We start from the raw sequence: 24,968 nt of genomic DNA on the forward strand, positions 1-24,968 counted from the left end.
GTAACATTTGAAAATTAGTATACGGGAAACTTAAATTACTTTGAAATTTTTTAACGCATATTAATTATAAAGATAGAGAGTAACACATGAATATATTTGCATTTAAAGTTATAAAATTTTAAACTTCATCATAGTAAATTTATCTATAAGATAAGTTTAAGAAGATAAGCATTTTAAATTCAGCACCGGAGAAAAACAAGGTGTCTGAGAAAATTGTTATTTACAGAAAGTTTATTATTGACCTATAAGCAAGGGAACCTCATTACTGTTATAGTGAAAGCATTTTCAATTCGTTGCCGCCCTTTTTGGCACTCTTAATACCCCTTTTTGAACTGTTTACCTTAAATCAAATAAATGTGTCTAAGAGCAATAAACGGAAGACCTACATTTTGATAAAAGCTCTGTGTTGATCACAAAAGATAATCTTTATCTTTGTGCAATTATTTTATTAACAATTTTTCTCCCGCCTGGTGTCAGGGCATGTATATTTTGGTTGCCTTAAGCCTATTAAGCAATGATACTTTTGCCGTAGCGCAGAGGTTAGCATGTCCGCCTATGACGCTGAACGACTGGGTTCGAATCTTGCTGGCTTTATAGCATTAGGAGGGAAATGCCATGTAAAACTTCTCTCCAAAGAGGAGTCGCACTGCGGCACGCCATACGGACTCGGCTATAAAAAGTAGGCTCCTTATCATTGAGCTTAAACTTGAATCGGACTGCACTCATAGATATGTGAGAAGTTTGCCCCTGTTCGTTAGTGGAATATTCATGGGCAAAATTTTCATTTGCATTTACTTTTACTTTCGTGTACAGTAAATTTAAAACAAGTAAAAACGTGCTAAGATCGGCCGGGCCGAATCTTGGAAACCCACTACCATGGATTCTGTATTTTTAGTTGATGGGCACATGTGTACTTTGCGTACCGAATTTCTGTTAAATCAGTCAAAAATTGAAACTTCTAGGGGTCGTAGAAAGCTAATTGGTAGATCGGTTTATATGGGAGCTATATCCGGTTATAGACCGGTTTGGACTGTACTTGGCACGGTTGTTGGGAGTTATAATAAACCACTACGGGCAAAATTTCATCCAAATCGGTTAACAATTGCGGCTTACAGGGGCTCAAGAAGTCAAATCGGGTGGTCCGGTTATATGGGAGCTATATCACGGTTAATTGGAGCTTCTAGAGGCTCAAGAAGTGAAATCGGGAGTTCAAATTATATTGGAGCCATAATAAGTTACAGACCGATTTTGATCGTACATTGCATAGTTGTTGAAAATCGTAACAGAATACTACATGCAAAATTTCAATGAAATCCGACAATCATTGCGGCCTATAAAGCCACATCGTGAGATCGATTTATATTGGAGCTATATCCAGATCTAAACCAATATGGCCCATTTTCAATCCTCAACAACCTACATCAATAAAAAATATCTGTGCAAAATTTCAAGCGGCTGGCTTTGCGCGTTCGACCGCTTTTGTGATTTCGACAGACGGATATGGCTAGATCGACTCAGATTGTCGAGACGATCAAGAATATATATTTTATAGGGTCGCAGATCAATATTTGGAGGTGTTACAAACGGAATGCTTAGATTAGTATACCGCCATTCTATGGTGGTGGGTTTAAAAATAAATGAGAATCAAATTTTGACTTGACGATGTTATAATACTTCTAAGAGTAAAGGATCCAAATCAGCTATGCAGAAGGGCCGAACGGGTCTCGAAGGTGGCATACGACTGGGTGAGGCCCAGGGGTCTCAATGTTAACCCCGACAAGACTGAAATCTGCCTGTTCACCAGAAAGACGAAGGAGGGCCAATTTGACGCACCACGTTTCCCCAATAAAACGATTTTGATATCTGATTAGGTCAAATACTAAGGATTAGTCTTGGACCTGTCCAAGATCCTTCCTGAGTATTTGACTGAATTGGAAGTGTCCTATTCAGGAGCGTAGTGAGAAGGTTGGACACTGTTGGGATGGGCTGTAATCTCAAAATGGGGCCTGAATCGGAACATAGTCCCCTGGCTCTACAGGAGCGTGATAAGACCAATTCCTTCTGACGCCTCAGTAGTTTAGTGGTTTGCGATGGAGGAAAAGTGGAACGTAAGGATAATATCACAGGTCTTGCTATATGTGGATCAATGAGGACCACGCCCACAAGAGCACTAGATATCCAACCCATAGACTTACGGATTAAGTGTGAGCCAGCCACAAAGGCTATGAGACTTAAAACGATAGGAAAATGGATATAGAAAAGGATCAGGTTATACCATCGTGGTATACTCGAGGCTACGATAGAGACCTGGATGGTATAGAAGAGGTTTCGTATGATACTTGAGGTCGAGTGCGAGACACTGCTGTCAGATGCATATTCTTCGATTGACGGAACTCTGGTATTGGCTTTTGGAAGATCATGCAACACAGAGGACAGAGTGGACCTGACTGCCGTTAATAAACTTGGTTAACCCCAAGGCCCTACGGGACGACGCAGTCCGGCTTAAGGAACACTGTGGAACAGCGAAATGTTAGGTAGGACGACGAAAATTCCAAGGAAAGATCCGGATCGTGTTAGGACGACGCTATTACTGACAGGAAATAAGAAGGAGGCTAGTATAGCTTTCGGTATCATAACGGGATACGTAGCATTACGAGCTCACTTATGCAAAATCGGTGCGGCAAGTGATAGCATGAGTAGGGCATGTGGGGAAGATGATGGAGCATTTCCTTTGTCATTGCCCGTTTTTCACGGCTAACAGACATCGGTACTTAGGTGGGGACACAATACCAGACATGAACCAACTTAGTGGAGTGGTATGGAAAACAATAAATTTTTAAGTAGTGCGGAATTCCTAGTTGGGATTTTCTTTTTCGAAGCCTCTGACACAACTTAAGAAAGATGCACAGGAACATGTGTATGCCATGAGAGTAGTGTAATTGAGTAGACAAAAAATGTATTGGGACAAGAGCAGCTAGCAGACAGGGCGTCGCGGGAGTAGTGTGGTACTTATATCATTGAGGCGTTTTCGTAATGAATTCGATATAAGTACAATATATCAACGTATGGCCCCATTAAGCTTTCACACCTAAAAATATCTGATGAGAACTCCACCAAGAATCGGAACACGTCATACTACGGTTGGTGTTGTGGTATCTTCTGGCTTTACTTTTTCCATTGCAAAACTCTTCGATCATGGAAGGCTCGTCTCGAAAGAGAAATAAGAGGGAGGAAGGTTTTAAGTTTTGTGACACAAAAACTTTTATTTTTATTTTTGGTAGACATACAAGTTGTTTTTCACAACAAATACGTTGTGAGTCCAATGATGGTTGTCTTTAAAAGCGAAATCAGATTATAAATGGAGCTTTTATGGGTTTCAGACCCTAAAACGGCAGATCGGTCTATATGACAGCTATATCTAAATTTGGTACGATTTGCCCCGTTCAAGAACTTGGCCCGGGCAGCAAAAAGACATTACTGTGCCAAATTTCAGCTCAATATCTGAATTTTTGAAGGCTGTAGATTGATTACAACAGATGGACGGACAGACACACGGACATCGTTAAATCGCCTTAGAATTTTACGACGATCCGAAAAATACATACTTTGTAGGGTCGGAAATGGAAATTTTTAGATGTGTTGCACACGGAATGGCTATACCACCTATCCTATGGTGGTGGATATAAACAAGTGGGTTATTTTAAGCCTCCCTACATCTGACCGAAATATGGTTCAGATCGGATTATATTTAGATATAGCTGCCATATAGACCGATCTGCCGCTAACGGGTCTGAAACCCATAAAAGCTTTATTTTTTAACCAATTTCGCTGTAGTTTTAGGCCTCCCAACATAGGACTCAAATATGGTTCATATCGGACTATATTTAGATATAGCTGCAATATAGACTGATCTGCCGATAAAGTGGCTGAAGCCCATTAAGGCTTTATTTTTTCTTCCGATTTCAATAAAATTTGAAACAGTGGGCTGTTTTAGGTCTCCCGACATCCGTCCCAAATATGGTTTCGATCGGACTATATTTAGATATAGCTGCCATGCAGACCGATCTCCAGATAAAGTGTGTGAAGACCGAGCTTTGAATACCCACCACGGGCATTTAAAGTTCGGCCCGGCCGAACTTAATGCCTTTTTACTTGTTTGAAAATCGAAAATTGGTCAACCATCAGACCTCCTAAACTAAAAATCTAACATTTCTGTACGTGGCAAATCGTTGCAGAGTTTTACATAAGATAGTTATTTTTCAAAATTTAGTAGGAACACCTGAAAATGTTGATTTTTTCCACCTGTTTCTTCTCTCCGTATGCTTTTTGGCCATTCCAAAGTCTATCTCATCCTAGTTACATAAAACATCCCTTCCCCATAGAAGTTTTACAAAATTGCATGCACAGCAGATTTGTTCAGTCTGGCAAGGGTTCTCAACAGATTGTCCATAGTAGGCAGTAGAGATTATTGGATCCCCATGCCCGTTTCTCAAATTAAAATATAGATTCCTGGACACTTTTTATTGATCTACTTCCAAAAGACCTTTATGGTCAAAGTACGGTAACAAAAACTTTAAATTCTCTTGTATAACAGGATTATTGTTGTATAAACGATTTTTGAAATTTCTTGATCTTTCATCCAACCCCATAAGGGCGTTGAAATCGGCATCTGTGGCATCTTGATTCAACATAACGGCTTGTATTATTAAGGCAGAGTGTAAAGCTGAAAACAAGAAACCAAAAATATGAAAATATTGTCATTGTATTCACCAAAACCTTACCAAAAAATCTTTTTTGCTCCATTTGTATGTTAAAGGCTTTCAAACTGGGAATGATGTTATCAGAGTATTTAAGCTTCCTCAAAGTGGTGGTAAACCAATGATGATAGAACTGTGTCAGTTCCTCCTGTCCTTGTCTTCTCAAAGGCTCCCTGAGTGAAGTGTTAAAACAATGATGCAAATCCAAGCTGGGGGAACCCCAAAAGGAATATTGAAAATCAATGAGTATGACATCCAGTGGCCGTTTAGTTTCTTCGTCATATTTGAACATGACATTATTGGTCCAAACATCGCCATGGGCCAAAACATTGACCTGACCCTCAATGGGCTGAAAACAGCGCAAACCTATTTCCATATAATAGGGTTCCATGGTGAAGATTTTTCGAGCATAACACTCCAATTCAGGCTGTTTTTGCAAATACCTGGCACAAGCCATAAAGGTATCCACAAAATAGGTTTTATAGGTGTCGGTGTGTTTATTGAAAAATCCACGATCATAGCCTTGCAAACAACCTTTTTCACGCTGATTCAAAACAGCCGAGGTGGCATGCATTTTGGCCAATTTCCTCAAGATCAGTAGCATGTGATCCTTATCCAAACGTTCTATACGATCAGCCATGACATAGCCTTGTACCGAGAGATCTTCGAAAACTAAAGCTTGACGTTTGTAGTCTGTATACAAGGCAGTGGCAAACAGTTTATCCGTATCGTTGACTTCTTGGAGCAGTTGATTCAGCTTAGGCAGCACTTGGTCATAAATGGTCATTTCTCGATTGAAAATGTCATAAGGTTGCATTTTCTCCAATGCAATTTTATCCTCTTCATAACAGCTTTTAACAAGCAAAGATTTCTCTGTAGTAATGGAGCCTTCGTGTCCCCAACAATAGGCTACCTTCACTTTGGTTAAAACTCCACCATAGTTTTCCCCTTTGGCCAGGGCAGGTTTTATGGTGATGTTTTGAATTTTTAATGCTGCATCTTTATGATGAAGTTTAAGAACTTCCTCCATGTAGTTTTGTGTAAGCCAAACAGGGGTAGTCATTTTTGTCGAGTCACTGGAATTGTTTTCAACTTTAACATTTTTTTTCTGATATTTTTTTATCCTCTATCAAATGCCTTTGGAAAGATCACTTTTCCAACTGAGCTTTGGGCATGTACCATTGGTGTGATTTTTCCTGTTGTCAACCTTTTAAATAGGTATTTACATTTATTTATTAAATCTTTATTGCATTCGTGATATTTGCTTAGAATTACACCATTTCCATGGTAAAACTTTGTAGATATGTAATTTGCATCAATTTCCTCCATGTTGTTATAAAGTTGTTGGACAAAGATCGCTCTAGTCTCTGGCCGAATCTTGCGTAACCCCCATTATGGATTCATCCAAAAAGGGATATTTTATTGGTTAACAGTTACAGAGGAGATCGGTTTGTGTGGGCTTTGGGGGTTCTTTACATTTAAAATTTCTGGCAAATCAGTAAGATTTTAGGTTTTTAGGTGATCACTACTCACAAAATCCTTCTGGAAAGTAATTAAGGATTTTGTAAGTAGCTCGGAATTCCTATATATACTTCAGTTATTATAATTCAATTGTGTTTTAAGCTCCTAGGTGCAGGGTGCAGCTTGATGTCAGTCAGTGAGGCGCTTTAGTGGGGAATTGAGCCACTCGGTCAGGTAGATTCGGGTTTCGTTAGACTTTTTCGGCATTCGGAAGAAGCTATCTGGCACTTAAGAATTCGGCTAGTAATTGGATTTTCGGTTGTCTTCTGGCACTGGGCTCATTCGGAGGGCTAAAATTTGGTTTGCTTTGGTTGGAGTCTGGAAATATAAGAGTAAGTTAAGGGAGAGGGGAGTGTAATATAGTACAGATGTAGTTAGAGATGTTGGCACAGGGACACAATGGCATTCAACGTGGCAAGTGGCAGTGGCTACAGAGATTTACGGGAAGCTTATAAGGATAAGTTTAGAATTTATAAGAAGGTACTGAGAAAATTCAAAAGAGAAGACTTTGTGAGGTTGATCGGGGAACTTTCAAATTTAAAGGATGCTTCAAGATTACGGAAGCCAAAGATTCTCCATTTACGGAAATCTGCAGAAGCCGGAAGGGGAATGTTACGAATTCCCTCGTGAGACTCTATTGCATTTGGTTGGGACACATTTTTCGGGCTGTGAGCTCAAGAAAGAGGCGCAAATCGATTTGATAGAGGTGGGGAACGGTGATGCTGATATGGGGAGGAGACTTATTACTTACGGACCTTACAAGTTACCCGGACCGGACGGCATTTACCTGAAAATGCTACAAACGTGTGCCTTTAGGGAAGTTTTATTGTGCTGTTTAGGGCTTGTAAATATTTTGCCAATTTACCTCAACCTTGGAGGGTGTTAAGGTTTTGTTTATACCGATATCAGGGAATCTGCTTTATAGTGCGACAAAGGATTTTAGACCGAACAATCTCTCCTCTTTTTTTGTTAAGACATTGGAAAGATTATTGGATTCCACATTAGAAGTAAACTTATGCCAGTCCGCATTAAGAGCAGATCAGTGGACTCTGCATAGTGTGGTGCATCACCTTGGGAGGACACTGGATTATAAGGAATTCACCGAGGCGGTTTTTTTGGATATTAAAGGAGTCTTTAACAATGTGCATGCGTCTGCTATTGATCGGGCGTTACGGGATGAAGTGTGGATGATAGGGTGATAGTTCGATTAATGAGAATGCTTCCGCATAGAAAGTATTGGTCAAACAACGGTAAGGTTTTTACGCCACTATGGGTAAACCTCAGAGCGGCGTTATTTCTGCGCTGTTATGGTTCCTTGTAGTTGATGTGATCCTGTTCAGATTGAAGACGAAAGGGGTGAAGATGTCTGCTTATGCAGAAGACCTTACCAATCTCGCTACGGGTGAATTTCTAAATACTGTATCGGACATTCTTAGTGGTGCTCCTAAGAAGACAGAACTGGTCTTGTTCGCAAGGAAGAGAAGGATACCCACGATGCAGAGGCTAAGTTGGGAGTTGGTTAAATCGGCTAAATTTCTTGGCGTTATTCTTGATAGCAAATTGGACTGGAAAGTTGAAAAGAGCCTTCCGGGTAAAGAATGCCTTTGCGGCTCTTTACTCCTATCAGAGACTTATAGGAAGTGGTGTCTACGACCTTGGTTGATGCACTGGCTGTACTCGACGGTGGTAAGGTCAGCTCTGACGTACCGCTGTCATGTTTGGTGGCCGGTGACGTATGAGGGAAACATGTGCACTGTCTAGAGAAGGTTAATAGGGTTGCCTTGCGATTCATGACTGGGGCTATGGGTACTGCTGCGACATGGTCCTCAGAGTTTAGACTATCACTGCCTCTGTTTAGACTATCACTGCTTACCGAGCATCATCCTAACCTAATCTAATGTAGAAGGATGCGACGGATTGCCTTAGGATGCGAACAAATCAATGTTAGGATGCGGACGAGTCGCATTAGGATCCGAACAAGTCAGCGTTAAGGGTTGGAATGCGAACGTGTCGCGTCAGGATGCGAACGAGTTGCGTTCGGAAGCGAATGAGCCGCGTGAGGATGCGAACGACTCTCGTTAGAATGTGAACAATTTCTTTTATTGAGAAATTTAACATTTTTTTTTCGAAAAACGGACAATCTCTAAAGGACATCGTAACAGACTGCCATTTGAATTGTCATGAGACATGATGACATGTTCGTTTACATTGCCGCTTAAAATTTCATGCATGATTTTCGTGACAACTATACGAAATGTCAACGATTTGTATGGGATATCGGCAATATGCCTTCGACGAATTAACATGGCCTTGACGACGCGGCCTGCTGGGTTAGTTGATCATTCTAGTTTTACTACCACTCATTCCGTCTTCACAAACGTCCCGGTGTCCTAGCGCCTCAATCACATCTCGAGTGAATCATGTCTTTATAACTGTAATGTTAGCGTTTTGCCCAGTATGCCTGAAAAAAAGAACCCACTTGTCCATTGGTGGCACATACTTTTCCATCATTACAGCATCAATTAATACATTTAAGCTGGACTATGTAATGTTTCAATCTAAAATAAACGGAATAAAAAATTTTACGAAATTTTTTTTCTTAAAAAAAAATGTTTACAGTCAGTCAACATGGTATTGCGAGCTAGTACTTGGAGTGTTTGGGAAAAATCGTTTCGTTTCAGACATGCAATGTGTGATATAGTCATAGTTTGGCTAATTAATTACATCGATGAGGTTGCCTAGGACCTATAATGACTATGATTGAAAATGAAAAGGTCACATGAAGGACATTTCAAAACTTTATGCCAGTTACAGAAGAACAAATCGAGGAACCTAAGCACTTGAAAAATGCTTGTTAATCATCATCTAATAGAGATCACTTTTTACCATCCCATATATTAGACATGCCACTCATATCTCTGTTGGAGCGTTGACCGTCGCTCCTGCCAGATAACGGATTGCTATCGTTAAATAACTCAAAAGTGTCGTAAAGATTTCTTATCCAATTATAAAAAATTAAAAGATTTATTTTCTCAACTACACAAAAGAATTTTTTTTTTATTAAAAGAGTAACAAAAGAGTCACAGACTTAATTTATGTCTTTAGAAAGAAATGCAAAAATCATTGTTACTAGCAGAAATGTAAGCCGTAGATATAATGGGGAAATTTAAAGGTGGAAAAGTGTTATTGCAAATTTGATTTGATCAAACGGGTAGAGAATGTGCATAGAGTGAGCAAGTGCGAGTTAGTTTTCAAAAGGCGTACAAAGATGTCTGCCACTGACATTGTTAAAAATATTGAAAATGGGGTTTCCAAGATTGAGGAGAATTCTGAAGATGTTTACCTTGAAGATTGTCCATTATGGTTGACCAAGGACTATATGGAAACATGTTTGAGATGTCATTACAAGGATAATGATTTGAAAATCCTTAAAATGCATGCCAAACCTGCGTTGGGTAAAGGTGAGAACTATGGCGGTGTATTAACACGCATCAAAGCTGATTACAGAACCACTCAAGGTGTTTGCAAACGTGGAGGCTTTATTCTCAAGACCACCTATGAGGGAGATGACTTTGCCCAAGAGTCCATTAAACCCTATGATATTTTCAATAGGGAAATAGAAATCTATGAAACTGTATTGCCCAAACTAAATGAGTTGCTTAAGGAGTCGGGTGCTGAAGAACAAATCTTTGCTCAAACATTGATGGTGGATCGTGAGAGGTCAGCTTTGATATTTGAAGATCTCAATGAGAGAGACTATATAATGGCTGATCGTTTGAAGGGCCTTGACATGGATATTGTGAAAATTATTCTACGAAAATTGGCTAAAATGCATGCCTGTTCGGCAGTGTTAAATGAACGTGAAAAAGGCTGCTTGGAACATTATGACAAGGGTATGTTTAATCGCCATACTGAAGCTTATGCTCCCTGCTTTGTGGGTTTGTTTGAGGCTTGTATACGTCGAGTGGAACAGTGGCCTGGTTTTGAGGATATTACAGCTAAACTGAAATCGTTGATTCCTTTGTACATGGAATTGAATAAACAAGTTTTCGATCCCCTACCCTCACACCTCAATGTCTTTATCCATGGTGATGTATGGACCAACAATGTCCTGGTAAAGTTTGATAAGCAAACTCACAAACCTTTGGATGTCATCATAATTGACTTTCAATACAGTGCCTGGAGTTCGCCAGCTGTGGATTTGTTTTATTTTATGAATACCTCGTTGAAGGAGGAAATGCATTTGCATGGCCAGGAAGAATTGATACACTTTTATTATGGATATTTGAGGGACATTTTGGAGAGATTAAATTATGGAGGAGATATTCCAAGTTTACATCGCTTTCAGCAGCAAATGCAGGAAAAGTCGTTTTATGGTAAGTGCTGTCGATTTATGGTAAGTGCTGTGTTTTTAACAAATAATAGCATGCTTAGTTCGGCCAGGCCGAATCCCACTATGGATACTGCTAACATTTATACAAAATTAATTAAGTTCAGGTGCATAATTTTATTCTACATACGAAACTACTGTCAAACCATTAAAAATTAAAGCTTCTTGGAACCGAACAGGCGAGATCAATTTATATGGGAGCTATATCAGGTTATAGACTGATTTGGACCTTAATTGACACAGTTGTTGGAAGTTTCAAAAGAATATCGCATGCAAAATTTCAGCCAAATCGGACAAAAATTGCGGCTTGTAAGGACCCAAGCAATCAAATCGGGATATAGGTTTATATGGGAGCTATATCAGGTTATAGACTAATTCGAACCATACTTGGCATAGCTGTTGTGAGACGAAACAAAACATTCAATGCAAAATTACAGCCAAATCGGATAATAATTGCGCCCGCTAGAGGCTCAAGAAGTCAAGATCCAAGATCAGTTTATACGTCAGCTTTATCAAAATCCCAACCGACTTACACTAATAAGAAGTATTTGTACCAAATTTCTAGCGCCTTGCTTTAGGTAAGGTTAGGTTTAAAAGAGGGTGCGGATAGCAATCTGCCCCATAACACTATGGTCATACTCCTAAGCCAGTAATCGGCTTGTTGTGCGCTCTAAAAACTAAAAACTAACCTCGAAAAAGAAAATCTAAGTAAGGAATTCCGTGCTACTTACAAAATCCTTAATTGGTCTCCATACCTCTTCCCTAAGTTGGGGAGTGGTATGATGGCATTGTGTTCCCACCTAAGTACCGGTGTCTTTTAGCCGCGAAAACCGAGCAATGAAATAGAAATGCTCCAACGTATCATCATCTTCCCCACATGCCCTACACATGCTATCACTTGCAGCATCAGAAAAGGCGTTAATCTCCATCTTACACTCCAAGACTGTTCGTGACCTTACCTTCCTGGTTGTTTTTGCCCTTATGGCCTGTTTACTGTCCGTAAAGATGTTCACACTCGATGTCCTTGCGTTAGTACCACATCACCTCACGCATTCCGTGATCGCCCGCATCTCCGCCTGCGGGCGATCACGGGCAGGCAGTCTAAAACAGATCTCACTCGTTGGGTTCTCAATATAGACCCACAGGCCCTCTTTGTCCTCTAGCTATATCCGTGTAACATGAACATCCAGACGGCAATACTAGGGTTCCGCCAGTCCAAGACTGTGCCGCTGGCAGCAGTGCCCTATTGTTCGTGGTCCTCACCTGAAATATTGATTGTTGCTGTATTCGTCACCAATGTAGTCGACATATTTCGATCTTTAGCCAAGTAAAACTCTTTTACGAAGAGGTTTCGTTCAACGGAGCGCTGTTCGGATTCGGCCATCGAAGCAAGGTTCCCCATCATTGATTTAAAACTTGAATGGGACTACACTTATTGATATAAGAGAAGTCTCCGCTATTCGTTAATGGAATGTTTGTAGAAATTTTATAGTTTGAAAGGGCCTTGACTTTGCAAAAGAGGCGATCAAAGTGCAAGATGGAATATACATGATCTCCGATGACTTGGGTTTCTGGACAAGGCAAGTTTTCAGGGCTTATCATCGATAAACGAACCCGTTGCCAATCTCGAATTCATGTAATTTTTCAAACTACTGCACCTAGTAGAAGGGATGGCCAGAGAGATGGTGACGATATTGTGGGAATCGGGGAATGATTACCGGATTATAATAGAAGCTGTTTTGATGGAGATGAAAGTGAGACGATCAAGCACCTGCTTTGTTCACTTTTGGATCTGCAGGAGCATAGACTCAACACTATAGAGAAACAGTTCTTCTATGATGCGGGGTCTTCTTAAATACATCGACAGACCGTTATGGTGGCGACTGGGCAAACCGACACCTATGCGGGTGCAAAACAATTCTCTTCCGCGGATGTGCATACATGTAGGCACATCTAGATACGCTTGTGTTCTCCAACCTCTTTTCATGAGTTTATTGTAGTTACCATTCAATCAAATCTTTCGACCTTTTGTTAACCTTCAATTAATGTCTCTATTTTTTTTTACTCTCATTTCAGCTATGCACTCCACCCTCGTAGTTCAGCCAGTGCAACGTAATAATGTCAATGACGATGCTGATTTTGCTGCCCTCATGAAAAGCGATGAAAGAGGTGTTAGATTTAAGAACACCTGTTACATGAATCCCTATGTCCAGAAAATGATTCGTCAATTGTTGCCGATCTATGATCACAGAGGCCTTTTGGATAAGCACCAGTAAGAAGAAGGTTTAAAGAAAAGCAATATGTACCAAAACTTTTGAAATAAATGCGTTAGTATTGAAAGATTTGTAAAATACGAATAATTTTTTATTTGAATGAAACATAAGAACATGAAAAAGGGTTTTAAATAAAAAAAGCTTTTTTTGTACCCTCCACCATGCACTTTTTTATACCTTCCACCGAGGGACCGGGATATATATATATGTTGTCATTCCGTTTGCAACACATCGAAATATCCATTTCCGACTCTATATAGTATATATATATATTCTTGATCCTCATAAAATTCTAAGACGATTTAGCCATGTCCGTCCGCTTGTCTATTGAAATAACTCTATAATCTTTAAAAATTAATATATAATGATCTGAAACCTTGCACATATTAATTTTTTTGTCTATGGGCAGGGTAAGTTAGAAGATGGGGTATATCAGACAATATCTTGATATAGCCCCTCATATAGACCGATCTCCCGATTTAAGGTGTAAGGTGCATAGAAGACGCATTTATTACCCGATACGGCTAAAATTGGGCACAGACCTCGACATCCGCACCGATTACGGTTCAGATCGGACAGTTACTTTTTATATCCCCAGATTACCCAATTCAAGGTCTAAGGCCCATCGAATCCGCATTTATTACCCGACTTTGCTGATATTTGGTACAGCTAATCTGACCTTTGTTATATATTAAATATATGTATTTTGGTATCTCACGAATAAATGCTTCAATATTGTCTTCCAATGCGTCAATTGAAGCGGGCTTGTCTGTATAGACATGAGCTTTAACATAGCTCCACGAAAAATAGTCTAAATGCTTAAATCGCACCATCTAGTCGGCCAATTGACCGGTCCCGAATGTTAAATAAAATGTTCACCGAACTCGCCTCTCAATAAGTTTATTGTTACGAGTGCCGTGTGGCATGTGGCATGTGTTAAAATTACATGTCATGCAAGTCAAGCTCATGCAGTTTGGGTAAGAAAAGTTGTCAGTATCATCTCACGTTAGCGCTCACCGTTCACAGTTACGTTACGATTCGCATTATCTTTGAAGAAGTACGGCCCAATGATGCTACCAGCCCATAAACCGCTCCCAACTGTGATTTTATCTGGATGTACGGGTAGCTTTTGTTAGCTAATAAAATTCAATAATTTGCAAGCGTTGTTCATTTGTAAGGCGATTCATAGTTTAAACCAAACTGAAGATGTTTGACAGTGAAACAAAACACGAAACCTGCGTGAGCTGTTTATTGTTGCCAAAAAGATAATAGCGAAAAAAACAGCCTTTATAAAATGGGTGATCCGATTGATGTGAAGTTTTGTTTGTACCTCAACAATAAACGTTGATATTTAACTTTGGGGTCAAAGAGGAGGAACGAACGTCCCACCTCAAAACTCCTCTGAACGTGACAATGCAAATTTGCCAATGACCATTCCACTACGGAACTGGGGCAAACTTCTTACATATCACAGAGTGTTGTTGGATTTAATTTTAAGCTCAATGATAAGGGGTCTCCTTCTTATAGCCGAGTCCGAACGGCGTACCGCAGTGCGAAAAGTTTTTACATGGGGAGAAGTTTTTCCATGGCATAGTACCTCACAAATGTCGCCATGATTAGGAGGGGATAATCACAGCTGACATGCCTATGACGCTGAGTGCTGAGCGCCTAAGACGCATAGTGCCGCCCATGACGCTGACCAACATGTTGTTGTTATTGTAGCAGTGTGTTGTACACTGAGGCGGCAGCCCTTGCCGTTGAAAGACGCTATCGGGTTAATCCGGTACGTACAACCGGCAACCATGGGATTGTGGCCATCGTGTGGCGATAGAGAGTTGAATACAAATCTGACAGTCTTCTCACCTAACCATTGCTTGGAATTTATCTCCACTCAATTCATGGCCATGAAATTGTTCCACTGTATAGCCATTTGGCTATCCCAAAGCTAGTTCATTGTTAAAGACCTTGTGTTAAGATTGTATCGGTCCACGCATTCCATAATCGTTTGGATGTCCGCTTTTCAGGATCGTGTTATGATCCAGCAGGCTATAGAAAAGTTTTGTTTCTGAAACTATAATAAATTACCAAATGACATTTGTGCGAACATGGAACCAGTATTGAGGTCGTTTTGAGGAAGCTGGATCACGTATTAACTTTTCTTAGTTTTTCTAGTGAACGATCTCAGTCTTTCTACGGTTAACACTGCGAACTCTGGTTCTGGCCAGTCATATGTCAATATTCCCAGAAATACCCTTTTTTTTAACTCTATGCCATAAAATCGTAGCTTATTAAGTAGAGCTTGGTCCTTCGTACTGGTCTGAGTACAAGATAAGAGTGTTGGTTATCAAAGGTCTCTTAATGTCAATAAATACTGTCAATGTGCAAATATTAGAATTCAAGGATTGATCTATCATTTGCACCACCTTGTGTAGAGCGGTTTATCCTTGACATAGTAGTATTTGGTAGGAATAACTAAAGGCTTTTTGGCCTATAACCCTTCGGCATCATGTAAGTCGTCTTGGCGGGCTTGGGTATGAATACTACCTTTGCATCTTGCTAGACCTTTAGATCTATTAGTTTCGATATGCTACGGACTTCTGTGCCACGGTGGCGTATGTCCACATATGCCCGCATATGATGACGAACGCCTGATACCAGATCCCAGCGTGAACATCAACAAAATTTTTAGCGGTTCTTATCCTCTTGTTGTTGTTGTTGTAGCAGTGTGTTGTACACTGAGGCGGCAGCCCTTGTCGATGAAGGACTTCATCGGGTCAATCCGGTACGTACAACCGGCTGCCATGGGATTGATGCTGGATGTTAAAATGCATGTTAAAATTTCTCTACCAAGTGGTGTCGCTTTGCGGCATCCCGTTCGCACTCGGCATAAAAAAAGAGATCCCTAACCATTGAGCTTAAACTTTAATGGGACTGCACCCATTGATATGAGAGAAATATCCCCTATTCCTTAATGGAATGTTCATGGAAAATTTAGTAGACATTTAGTGTAGTGTCTTAGGCATGATATGGATATTGCAATATTTGGCCTGCCGTTGTTCTTCACTTCCAGGATCATCCCAAACGCTTCCCCGGTGTTGTGGACTACAGGAGCTTTTCATTAATACAATTCGGCCATAATAAGTAAGCAATATGGGTTCCTTTAAAAATCAAAACCTTTTCAAAAATACATTTGCAATGAAACAACAACACAATGAACAAAAATTAACTTAAATGCTAACATTTGTAAACGTTTTAAAGATCTAAGAAACCGCTCAATTCAAACTCTTTGACAGTGCGTTGAAGGAATGCTCTATACTTGGGATTTTCTACATTTTGTCGCCTTATTTGGTCACCCTCTTCGGTGCGAGAGGCAAGATTTTCTAGATTTTCAAAACCATCCTTTTCCATGAAGATAATGGGTGTCAGACAAGTGGCCGCTATGACAGCTGTAGAAGAGAAAGAAATATTAGAATATTAGGAATATTTTGGGAACATTGCCATTATACTTCAACTTACCCTGCAGGCTATTCTTAATGAGTTCAATGGTAAGTTCCTTCAGTGAGGGTATATAACCATCATAATGCAATTTGTCTAAAGTTTCTTTGAAAATGCGATGATATTCTCGTATTATGTATTTCAAATGGACTTTGCGAACATTTTCATTTAGAGATCCATAAAGGAAGTAATTCAAGTCCATGGCTGGGGAACCATAATAGGACAATTGGAAATCTAGCTAATAATACAAAAATATGATCGTACACTAAAAATCACTAAGATAAAGGAGAAGTTTCTTCAAACTGTTTTCACTTACCAACACCACATTGTCCGGATCTTTGGTTTCATTATTTAAGTGGAACATTAGATTATCCACCCACAAATCGGCTACATTGAATACCCGAAAACCTTGCTCATGTGATTCATACATTTCCACAGCTGATTGTAGCACATTTTCAGCCAATTTAAACATTTTTTCCGTTATCTCCTCATAGCCCTTCCAATGCGAAAGCTCTTCAGCCACACAGCGTATATTAACGGGAAAGAATGTGAGGAAATCCTTTCGATCTGGATTACGGGATATGGGTCCCTCTTCAAAAAATTCCATAATTTTGGGATTTTCTTTTGCTATAATAGCCGAACAGGCATGTAATTTGGCTAATTTTTCTATGGTGGGTAGTACATGATCTAAATTGAGCAAGCGTCCTTTTTCAAAGTTTTCAAATCCCGTAACTTGCATATCTTCCAAAATTAGAAAAGGCTGTGGGGTTTCCGTGGTATAATAACAAGCAGGGGCAATTTTGGTGGTATCCCCTATGGAGGCCAATAGTTCTTCAATTCTGGGCAGAATTTCTTTGTAGGCCATTTTCTCACGCTTGAATAGTTTACTCTTGTGGGCCACAACACCGGTAAAGCCTTTGGGGTGATCCTGGAAGTGAAAACTGAATTAGAAACAAGTAAAAAACGTAAAGTTCAACGGGCTGAACTTTGTCATATCTACGACATGCTCATATCTACCAAAGGTCTATTCATACCCAAGCCCAGTATGACGAAATACAAGACACCCAATTATTATATCAGCCTTTAGTCATTTCTATTGAAAAACTATTGAACGCATTGATCGAGTATAGACATGCCTATGTCAAAGTTGAACCGCCCTTAATAAGATGGGACAAATGATAGAGAAATACTTGGAGTCCAAGATGTACATATTGGTAGTATGCATTGACATTAAGGGCCTTTAACAAAGTGGGAACCAGGGTTGAGAAGTTGAGCAATTTTTACTCGACTCCGACTCCAGAGTCGACTCCGAACACATCATACTTTTAATATTTTTTCAACAAAATTTAAAAAAAAAATTTTTAATTAAAAAATAATTTTAAAAAATCCTTTTTATTTTCTAAGCTAATGAGCTTTTATATCGAAAAAAAAAAAATAATTTCCTTAATACTTTGTGACCATTTAGCGAATAAAGGTTGATTTAAATGACTTTGACTTAAAACCGCACCTGCTTTCAAAAGTACTAGGGTTATAGCGATTAATTTATTTTTTTATACCCTCCACCATAAGATGGGGGGTATACTAATTTCGTCATTCTGATTGTAACTACTCGAAATATTCGTCCGAGACCCCATAAAGTATATATATTCTTGATCGTCATGATGTTTTAAGTCGAGCTAGCCATGTCGTCCATCTGCCTGGTGAAAGAACGATAACTTTCGAAGGAGTAAAAAGAGGGCGCAATTGTTAACCAATTTGGTTGAAATTTTGCATATGTCGTTTATCTGCCTATAAACTGAAATAGCCGCCATATATGAAATTTTGCGTGAGGTGTTTTGTTATGACTTCCAACAAATGTGTCAAGTATGGTCTAAATCAGTCCATATCCTGATATAGCTCCCATATAAAGCGAACTCCCGATTTGACTTCTTGAGCCCCTGGAAGCCTTCGTGTTTGTCCTATTTGGCTGAAATTTTGCATGTAGGGTTATGCTATGGTTTCCAACAACTGTACCCTGTATGTACTTTATGGGGTCTTTGACGAATATTTCGAGGTGTTACAAACGGAATGACGAAATTAGTATACCCCTATTCTATGGTGGAGGGTATAACAAAAGGACTTCCAGCTTCACTTAAAAATGTATTGAATACATTTTTATACCCACCACCGAAGGATAGGGGTATATTCATTTTGTCATTCCGTTTGCAACACATCGAAATATCCATTTTCGACCCTATAAAGTATATATATTCTTGATCAGCGTAAAAATCCAAGACGATCAAGCCATTTCCGTCCGTCTGTCTGTTGAAATCCCGCTACAGTCTTTAAAAATAGAGATATTGAGCTGAAACTTTGCACAGATTCCTTTTTTGTTCATAAGCTGGTTAGGTTCGAAGATGGGCTATATCGGACTATATCTTGATATAGCTTCTATATTGACCGATCCGCCGATTTAGGGTCTTAGGCCCATAAAAGCCACATTTATTATCCGATATTGCTAAAATTTGGGACAGTAAGTTGTGTTAGGTAGGTCGACATTCTTCTTCAATTTGGCCCAGATCCGTCCAGATTTGAATACAGCTGCCATATAGACCGATCCGCCGATTTTGAGTCTCAGGCCCATAAAAGCCACATTTATTATCCGATATTGCTGAAATTCGGGACAGTGAGTTGTGTTAGGTAAGTCGACATCCTTTTTCAAATTGGCGCAGATCGATCCAGATTTGGATATAGCTGCCATAAAGACCGATCCGCCGATTTAGGGTCTTAGGCCCATAAAAGCCACATTTATTAGCCGATTTTGCTGAAATTTGGGACAGTGAGTTGTGTTAAGCCAGTCGACATCTTTCTTCAATTTGGACTAGATCGGTTTTGTTTTGGATATAGCTGCCATATAGACCGATCTCTTGATTTATGCTTTGGGCGCATAAAGGTGCATTTATTGTCCGATTTTACCAAAATTTGGGACAGTGCGTTTAGTTAAGCCCCTCGACATATTTGGGCAAATTGACCTAGATCAGTTCAGATTTGGATATAGCTGCCATATAGACCGATCTCTCGATTTATGGTTTTGGACCCATAAAAGACGCTTTTATTGTCCGATGTCGCCGAAATTTGGGACAGTGAGTTGTGTTAGAGCCTTCAAGATCCACCTTTAATTTGGCCCAGATCAGTCCAGATTTGGATATAGCTGCCATATATACCGATCTCTCTGTTTAAAGTCTTGGCCCCCTAAAAGTCGCATTTGTTATTCGATTTCACTGAAATTTGACACAGTGACTTATGTTAGGCTTTCCAACATCCGTGTCGTATATTGTTCAGATCGGTCTATATTGGGATATAGCTACCAAAAAATACAATATTATGTACTAAAAAATTCAACAATGACTTGTACTTTTTAGACCACTCAATGTCCGTGACGAATTTGGTCCAAATCGGACCATATTTTCATGTTTTCTCCCGATTATGACGAAAGGTTTTTTGCATATATACCCGAGGTGGTGGGTATCCAAAGCTCGGCCCGGCCGAACTTAACGCCTTTTTACTTGTTTTTGTTGAAACATTTTTTACTACGTTGTCCGTTATAAGAGATAATAAGAATATAAGAGATAATTTTCTCGATTCTGATTTCGGGAAAAATTGCTCGACTCCGACTCCCTGCAGCTCTGGTGAGGACCAATACATATCCAGACCTCAGACAAATATTTAATGCTCCGAGTTCTAAGCGATTGAACATGCTAAGAAGCAGGTTTGAATTTCATTACAAAGTTTTATGAGTTTGAATGAACACATGTCTTGACCTGGTTCAAACGTCTAAAATCGTACATCTTACGCACAGCTATCTTATCTTCAAATGTTGCGTCAATATGCAATATTTAACACCTTAAGAGTAGCCCTTGTCTAGCAATACTCATTCGATACCATTTACTGGAGTATAATCATATTTTCACATAGAGGGACATAACTTTTATCTTTACCGATAAGATTTTATGGCGCATTTCCATTTTTATCATAATAACCTAACACAACTTAGTTTATTTTTTAAGAAAATCCCCTATATTTTTTTATGTAAATGAATAGTTATTAACTTTGGATTAAAATGATTTGAAAGGTTATAATCGGACGTTAAGCCCAGCAAGATGGTTTAACAACACCGCTGTCAAGAAATGGTTTTCCTATCAAGTAACGGTTCTTTTATCATGTAAGGGATTGGTTATCAGGTAAATTTAATTATCAACAAACCTTTTATTTGCCGGGCTAAATTTAAACAATACATTACGAAAGTCCCCCTCAAGAGGGGGTTGTGGACGGACATTGCCATTATTTCTTTGGATTTTCGAAAATGCATGATTTATGCAATCTCACAGTATTTTTTAATGAAATATATTTTAATTCCCTAGTCAATATAGTCGTCCTAGTGATTATTTTCCAATTAAATTTATGACCGCCACAAAATGGCCACCACATCAAAAAAAACTCCCCTTCTACGTCCACATAACAGCAGGGGCCATAATTATTTATCGATTTGTTTCAAATATCCCAAAGGGAAGTAAAATGTTCTCAACCACGCTGTTACTTACCTTAACGATGACGGAAAATTTACCGGTCACATCTTTCCTTTTCAAATTAAAGATGGCTCTATGCATTTCACTTGCAAAGCCACTACCCCTTTCCGCCCCAGCAGAAGCACTTTTAACAACAATTTCATGCACCTCCAAGCTGTCATCTTTGAAATATTCCTTCAGGACATCCTGTATAAACTCGGCAGTTATCCATTCGGGAGGGGTGTAATTGACGCCACCGGTACCCATTGTGCGTTAGACAGTAGCTCTTGTTTTTCAGCAACAACAACAGACACTTGTAGACGTGATATGTTAACAAGTAATTCCAGCAACCAACAACCAGCGAACACCGTCAACCGACTTGAAACAGGTCACCTGATTAGAAATAAAACAAATTTCAAACGAAAAAAAGATACTCTGCTATTGCTGACGCTGCTGTTGTTGTTGACTACCTATATCAGAATGTGAGAGCTAGTTTCTGGCGTTGATTGTCTTGCTGGTGCGTAGTGTACGTGCTTGGTATCTGTTAATTCACACATTCTGTTCTCTCAGCTCTGTAGAATTTACAAAGAGCAATATTTTGGGTGCTAATAAAAGGCGCCATTTATATCGTACAAAGGGACTGAGAATAACAGCATTGTAGGAAAAGCTCCCCTAAAATAGCTTTCTTAGTATTGTGGGACTCTCTATCTCTCTTTCTATATTTCACATCACTCACGTGCCTTAAAATAAAAATAATAACAGAGCACTTGTTGTGGTCGCTATGGGTTGTTGCTTGAAGAGTGCATGTGGGGGGTTGATGTGTACAAAGAAATTTTTACGAAACAGCTGTGAAGCTGATAATTGACAGAGTTGCCAAAAATAATTATTGTTATGTAGAGTTGCCAGCGGAAATTTACTTGAGTTTTCAAGAAAACCAGATTTTTGAGATGAGTGCAGTAAAGAAATCCAATAAAATGAATTGGTTAATCAGATTGAGGTCAAACAATCTAGGGAAACGCCCTACTTTCTAAACCTCCCAAACTGTCATATAACATGAACTAGACAATATGGGCCTCCAATTAAAAGTTTTTAGTATGTAAGTATGTAGGCTGCTAAAATTGTCAAATGGACTATTGGTTCAATAGGAAACTTAAATTAAAGGTTTTGCGGAACTGAACTAAGCCGAGGCTTTTCGTCGGCGGCGGCGTCTTAGAGCAATCAGACATCGACTCGCCTTCGTGTGCCCGGGCTGCTCTACTCCCAAGATAGCCTCAAAAGTCAAAATTCTGTCGAGACAACATATTTGGAAGAGCAGTAAAAGCACAAAGAGTACGAATATGAAATAATTATTTGCGTCAAAATATCTGGGATTATATACAATAGCTATTTATGAGATAGGTTTTGGGGCTATGGGACTTAAGGAGAACGAATAAAAGATAAGAGAAGGTCATACTATTGTGGGCTAGTCGAGGCGGGGATGAATAATCATGGTGGATTACAGACAGTCCTGTCTACAGAACAGTGCAAGATTGACGGTACTCTGGTATTGCCATCTGGTAGTTTATGGTACACGGATAAATTAAAAAGGTACATACATAGCTACTGTTTCCTTCCAACGGTGGCATTTATTCCACAATTTTCTAAGAAATAGAGTACTACTACTACCCTTCCCTAGGAAAATGTGAACTAAAATCAATACTATTAAGGAAAATAGTTCTAAGATTACCCTTTCCAAAGGAAAAGTTGTACGGAAGCCACCATTTTCCAAGGAAAAGGTCCTTAAACCACCGTTTCCATGGTGAATGATATTAAAGTCACCTCTTCCCAGAAATTGAGTACTAAAACCAACCTTTCTCAAGGGAAAAACTTACTAAAACCTCCCTCTTCCAAGGTCAAAGAACTAAAGCTGCCCTTTCCCAAAGAAAAAGGCTCAAAAGCCACTCCTTACTAAGGAAAAGGGTACGTATGTAATTCTTTCCTTAGGAAAAGCGTAGTAAAACTACCCTATCCTTAGGAAAAGTGAACTAAAATCAAAATTTCCCAAGGAGTACAGACCTAAAATCACCCTTTGCAAATTGAATGCTTATGAAAGCCACCATTTTCCAAGGAAAAGAGTATTAAAGCCACCCCTTTCCAAGGAAAAGTGTATTAAAACCAACCTTTCCCTACGGTACATATACCACCCTATTCCAAAGTTAGAAAAATCAACCTTCACCAAAACTAAGGCTACTAAAGTCAGCATTTTCCAAGAAAAAGAGTAGTAAAATCACTTAAACCACCAATTCTCTAAAAGATGGTACTATTTAGAACCAAACTCTCCCAAGGAAAAGGGTGCTGAAACCACAATTTTCCAAGGAAAGGGTACTACAACCAGACTTTTTCAACATTACTTAAACCACCCTTTCTCAACGCTTCTTAAACCAACCTTCCCAATGGTACTAAACGTCCCTTTCCGACGAAAAAGGTATAAAACGTTCCTCCACGCTTCAATATGGAAAAGAGTACTAAATCCGAACTTCCAAATGGAAAGAGTACTAAAACCACGTTTCTATATGGAAAATTGTACTAAAACCGCTCTTCCATATGTAAAAGGGTACTAAAACAACCCTTTCTCAATGATAATGGTACAAAAATCATACCTCCTCAGGGAAATGAGTACTAAAACCACAGTTTCACATGGAAGTGGGTACTAAAACCATACTCCCTTATAAAATGGGTACCAAACCCACACTTTCACATAGAAATGGGTACCAAAACCACATTTTCCCGTGCAATGGGTACTAAAACCACTCTTTCCCAAGGACTAAGGTACTAAAACCAACATTTCCTAAGGAAAGGGGTACTAAAATCATCCATTCCCAAGGAAAAGGGGGACTAAAACCACAATTTTCTAAGGAAAATGGTACTTAAACCACCCTTTCCCACGGAAAAAGTTACTAAAACCACCCTTTTCCTTCGACTAAACTAGTCTTTTTCAATGATAAGGATACTAAATCCACACTTCCGTATGGAAATTGGTACTAAAGCCACACTTCCTCTTGTAAATTGGTACTTTAACCAGACTTCCACATAGAAATTGGTACTTAAACCACCCTTCCTCATAGAAATGAGTACTTAAACTACACTTTCCTACGCAAAGGGTACTAAAACCACCTTTTCCCAAGGACAAATGTGCAAAAAGTCACCCATTTCTAAGCAAATGGGTACTACAACAACTATTCCCCAGTGAAAAAGGTACTAAAACCACGTTTTCTCAAGGAAAAGGGTACTTGAACCACCTATTCTTAAGGGAAAGTGTAATGAAAACACCCTTTCCCCAAAAAGGGTACTAAAACCTTCCTTCCACAAGGAAAAGTGTACCAAAATCATCCTTTCCCAAGGAAAAGGGCACTGAAACCACACTTCTACACGGAAATGAGTACTAAACCAACACTTTCACATGGATGAGTACTTAAACCACACTTCCACATGAAAAAGGATACTAAAACAACACTTTCTCAAGGAAGAGGGTACTAAAACCATCCTATTCCAATGAAAAGGGTACTAAAATCGAACTATTCCAAAGAAAGGAATTGGTTTCTAAACACCACAAATTTACTAGGAAAAGGAACCTTTCCTTTCCAAGGATATGGCGAAAACACCCATTTCCCAAGAAAAAGGGTACTTAAAACACACTTTTTCAAAGAAAAGGGTAGTCAAACCACCATATTCCAAGTAAAAGGGTACTAAAATCACCCTTAACCGAGGAAAAGTGAACTGAAATGAAACTATTCTAAGGAACTGGGTACTAAAACCACACTTTCTCAAGAAAAAGTTTACTAAAACCCCACTTTTTCTAGGAAAAGCGTACTAAAACCACCATATTCCAAGGAAAAGGGTACTAAAACCACACTTTCTCGAAAAAAAGGTTACTAAAACCACACTTTTTCAAGAAAAAGGGTACTAAGACCAACTTATTCCTAGCGAAAGGGTACCAAAATCACCCTAT

The 24,968-nt window shown here is 39.2% G+C and overlaps 3 protein-coding genes across 3 annotated transcripts; 1 reads left to right on the forward strand and 2 right to left on the reverse strand.

Moving 5' to 3' along the window:
* Window positions 1-93: 93 nt before the first annotated feature.
* Window positions 94-13,019, forward strand: LOC106080404 (uncharacterized; the record flags this gene model as incomplete). Its single annotated transcript, XM_013241781.2, is given in 3 exon segments — window positions 94-154; window positions 9,443-10,654; window positions 12,745-13,019. Coding segments are annotated over 3 exon segments (1,473 nt in total), but the record flags the coding sequence as incomplete, so codon positions are not given.
* On the reverse strand, window positions 4,503-5,905 carry LOC106080405 (uncharacterized). The gene is made up of 2 exons (XM_013241782.2): window positions 4,782-5,905; window positions 4,503-4,723 (listed from the first exon to the last, which is right to left on the reverse strand). Exons 1-2 carry the CDS (start codon window positions 5,818-5,820, stop codon window positions 4,521-4,523), a joined length of 1,242 nt encoding a protein of 413 aa, XP_013097236.2. The 5' UTR covers window positions 5,821-5,905; the 3' UTR covers window positions 4,503-4,520.
* A 3,077-nt stretch (window positions 13,020-16,096) lies between the features above and the next one.
* LOC106080391 (uncharacterized) lies at window positions 16,097-21,476 on the reverse strand. Its single transcript, XM_059362657.1, has 4 exons — window positions 21,017-21,476; window positions 16,753-17,364; window positions 16,458-16,674; window positions 16,097-16,387 (listed from the first exon to the last, which is right to left on the reverse strand). Exons 1-4 carry the CDS (start codon window positions 21,245-21,247, stop codon window positions 16,194-16,196), a joined length of 1,254 nt encoding a protein of 417 aa, XP_059218640.1. The 5' UTR covers window positions 21,248-21,476; the 3' UTR covers window positions 16,097-16,193.
* Between the last annotated feature and the right edge of the window lie 3,492 nt (window positions 21,477-24,968).

The sequence above is a fragment of the Stomoxys calcitrans genome, chromosome 2 (genome assembly GCF_963082655.1).
Source record: "Stomoxys calcitrans chromosome 2, idStoCalc2.1, whole genome shotgun sequence".
Classification (NCBI taxonomy): Eukaryota; Metazoa; Arthropoda; class Insecta; order Diptera; family Muscidae; genus Stomoxys; species Stomoxys calcitrans.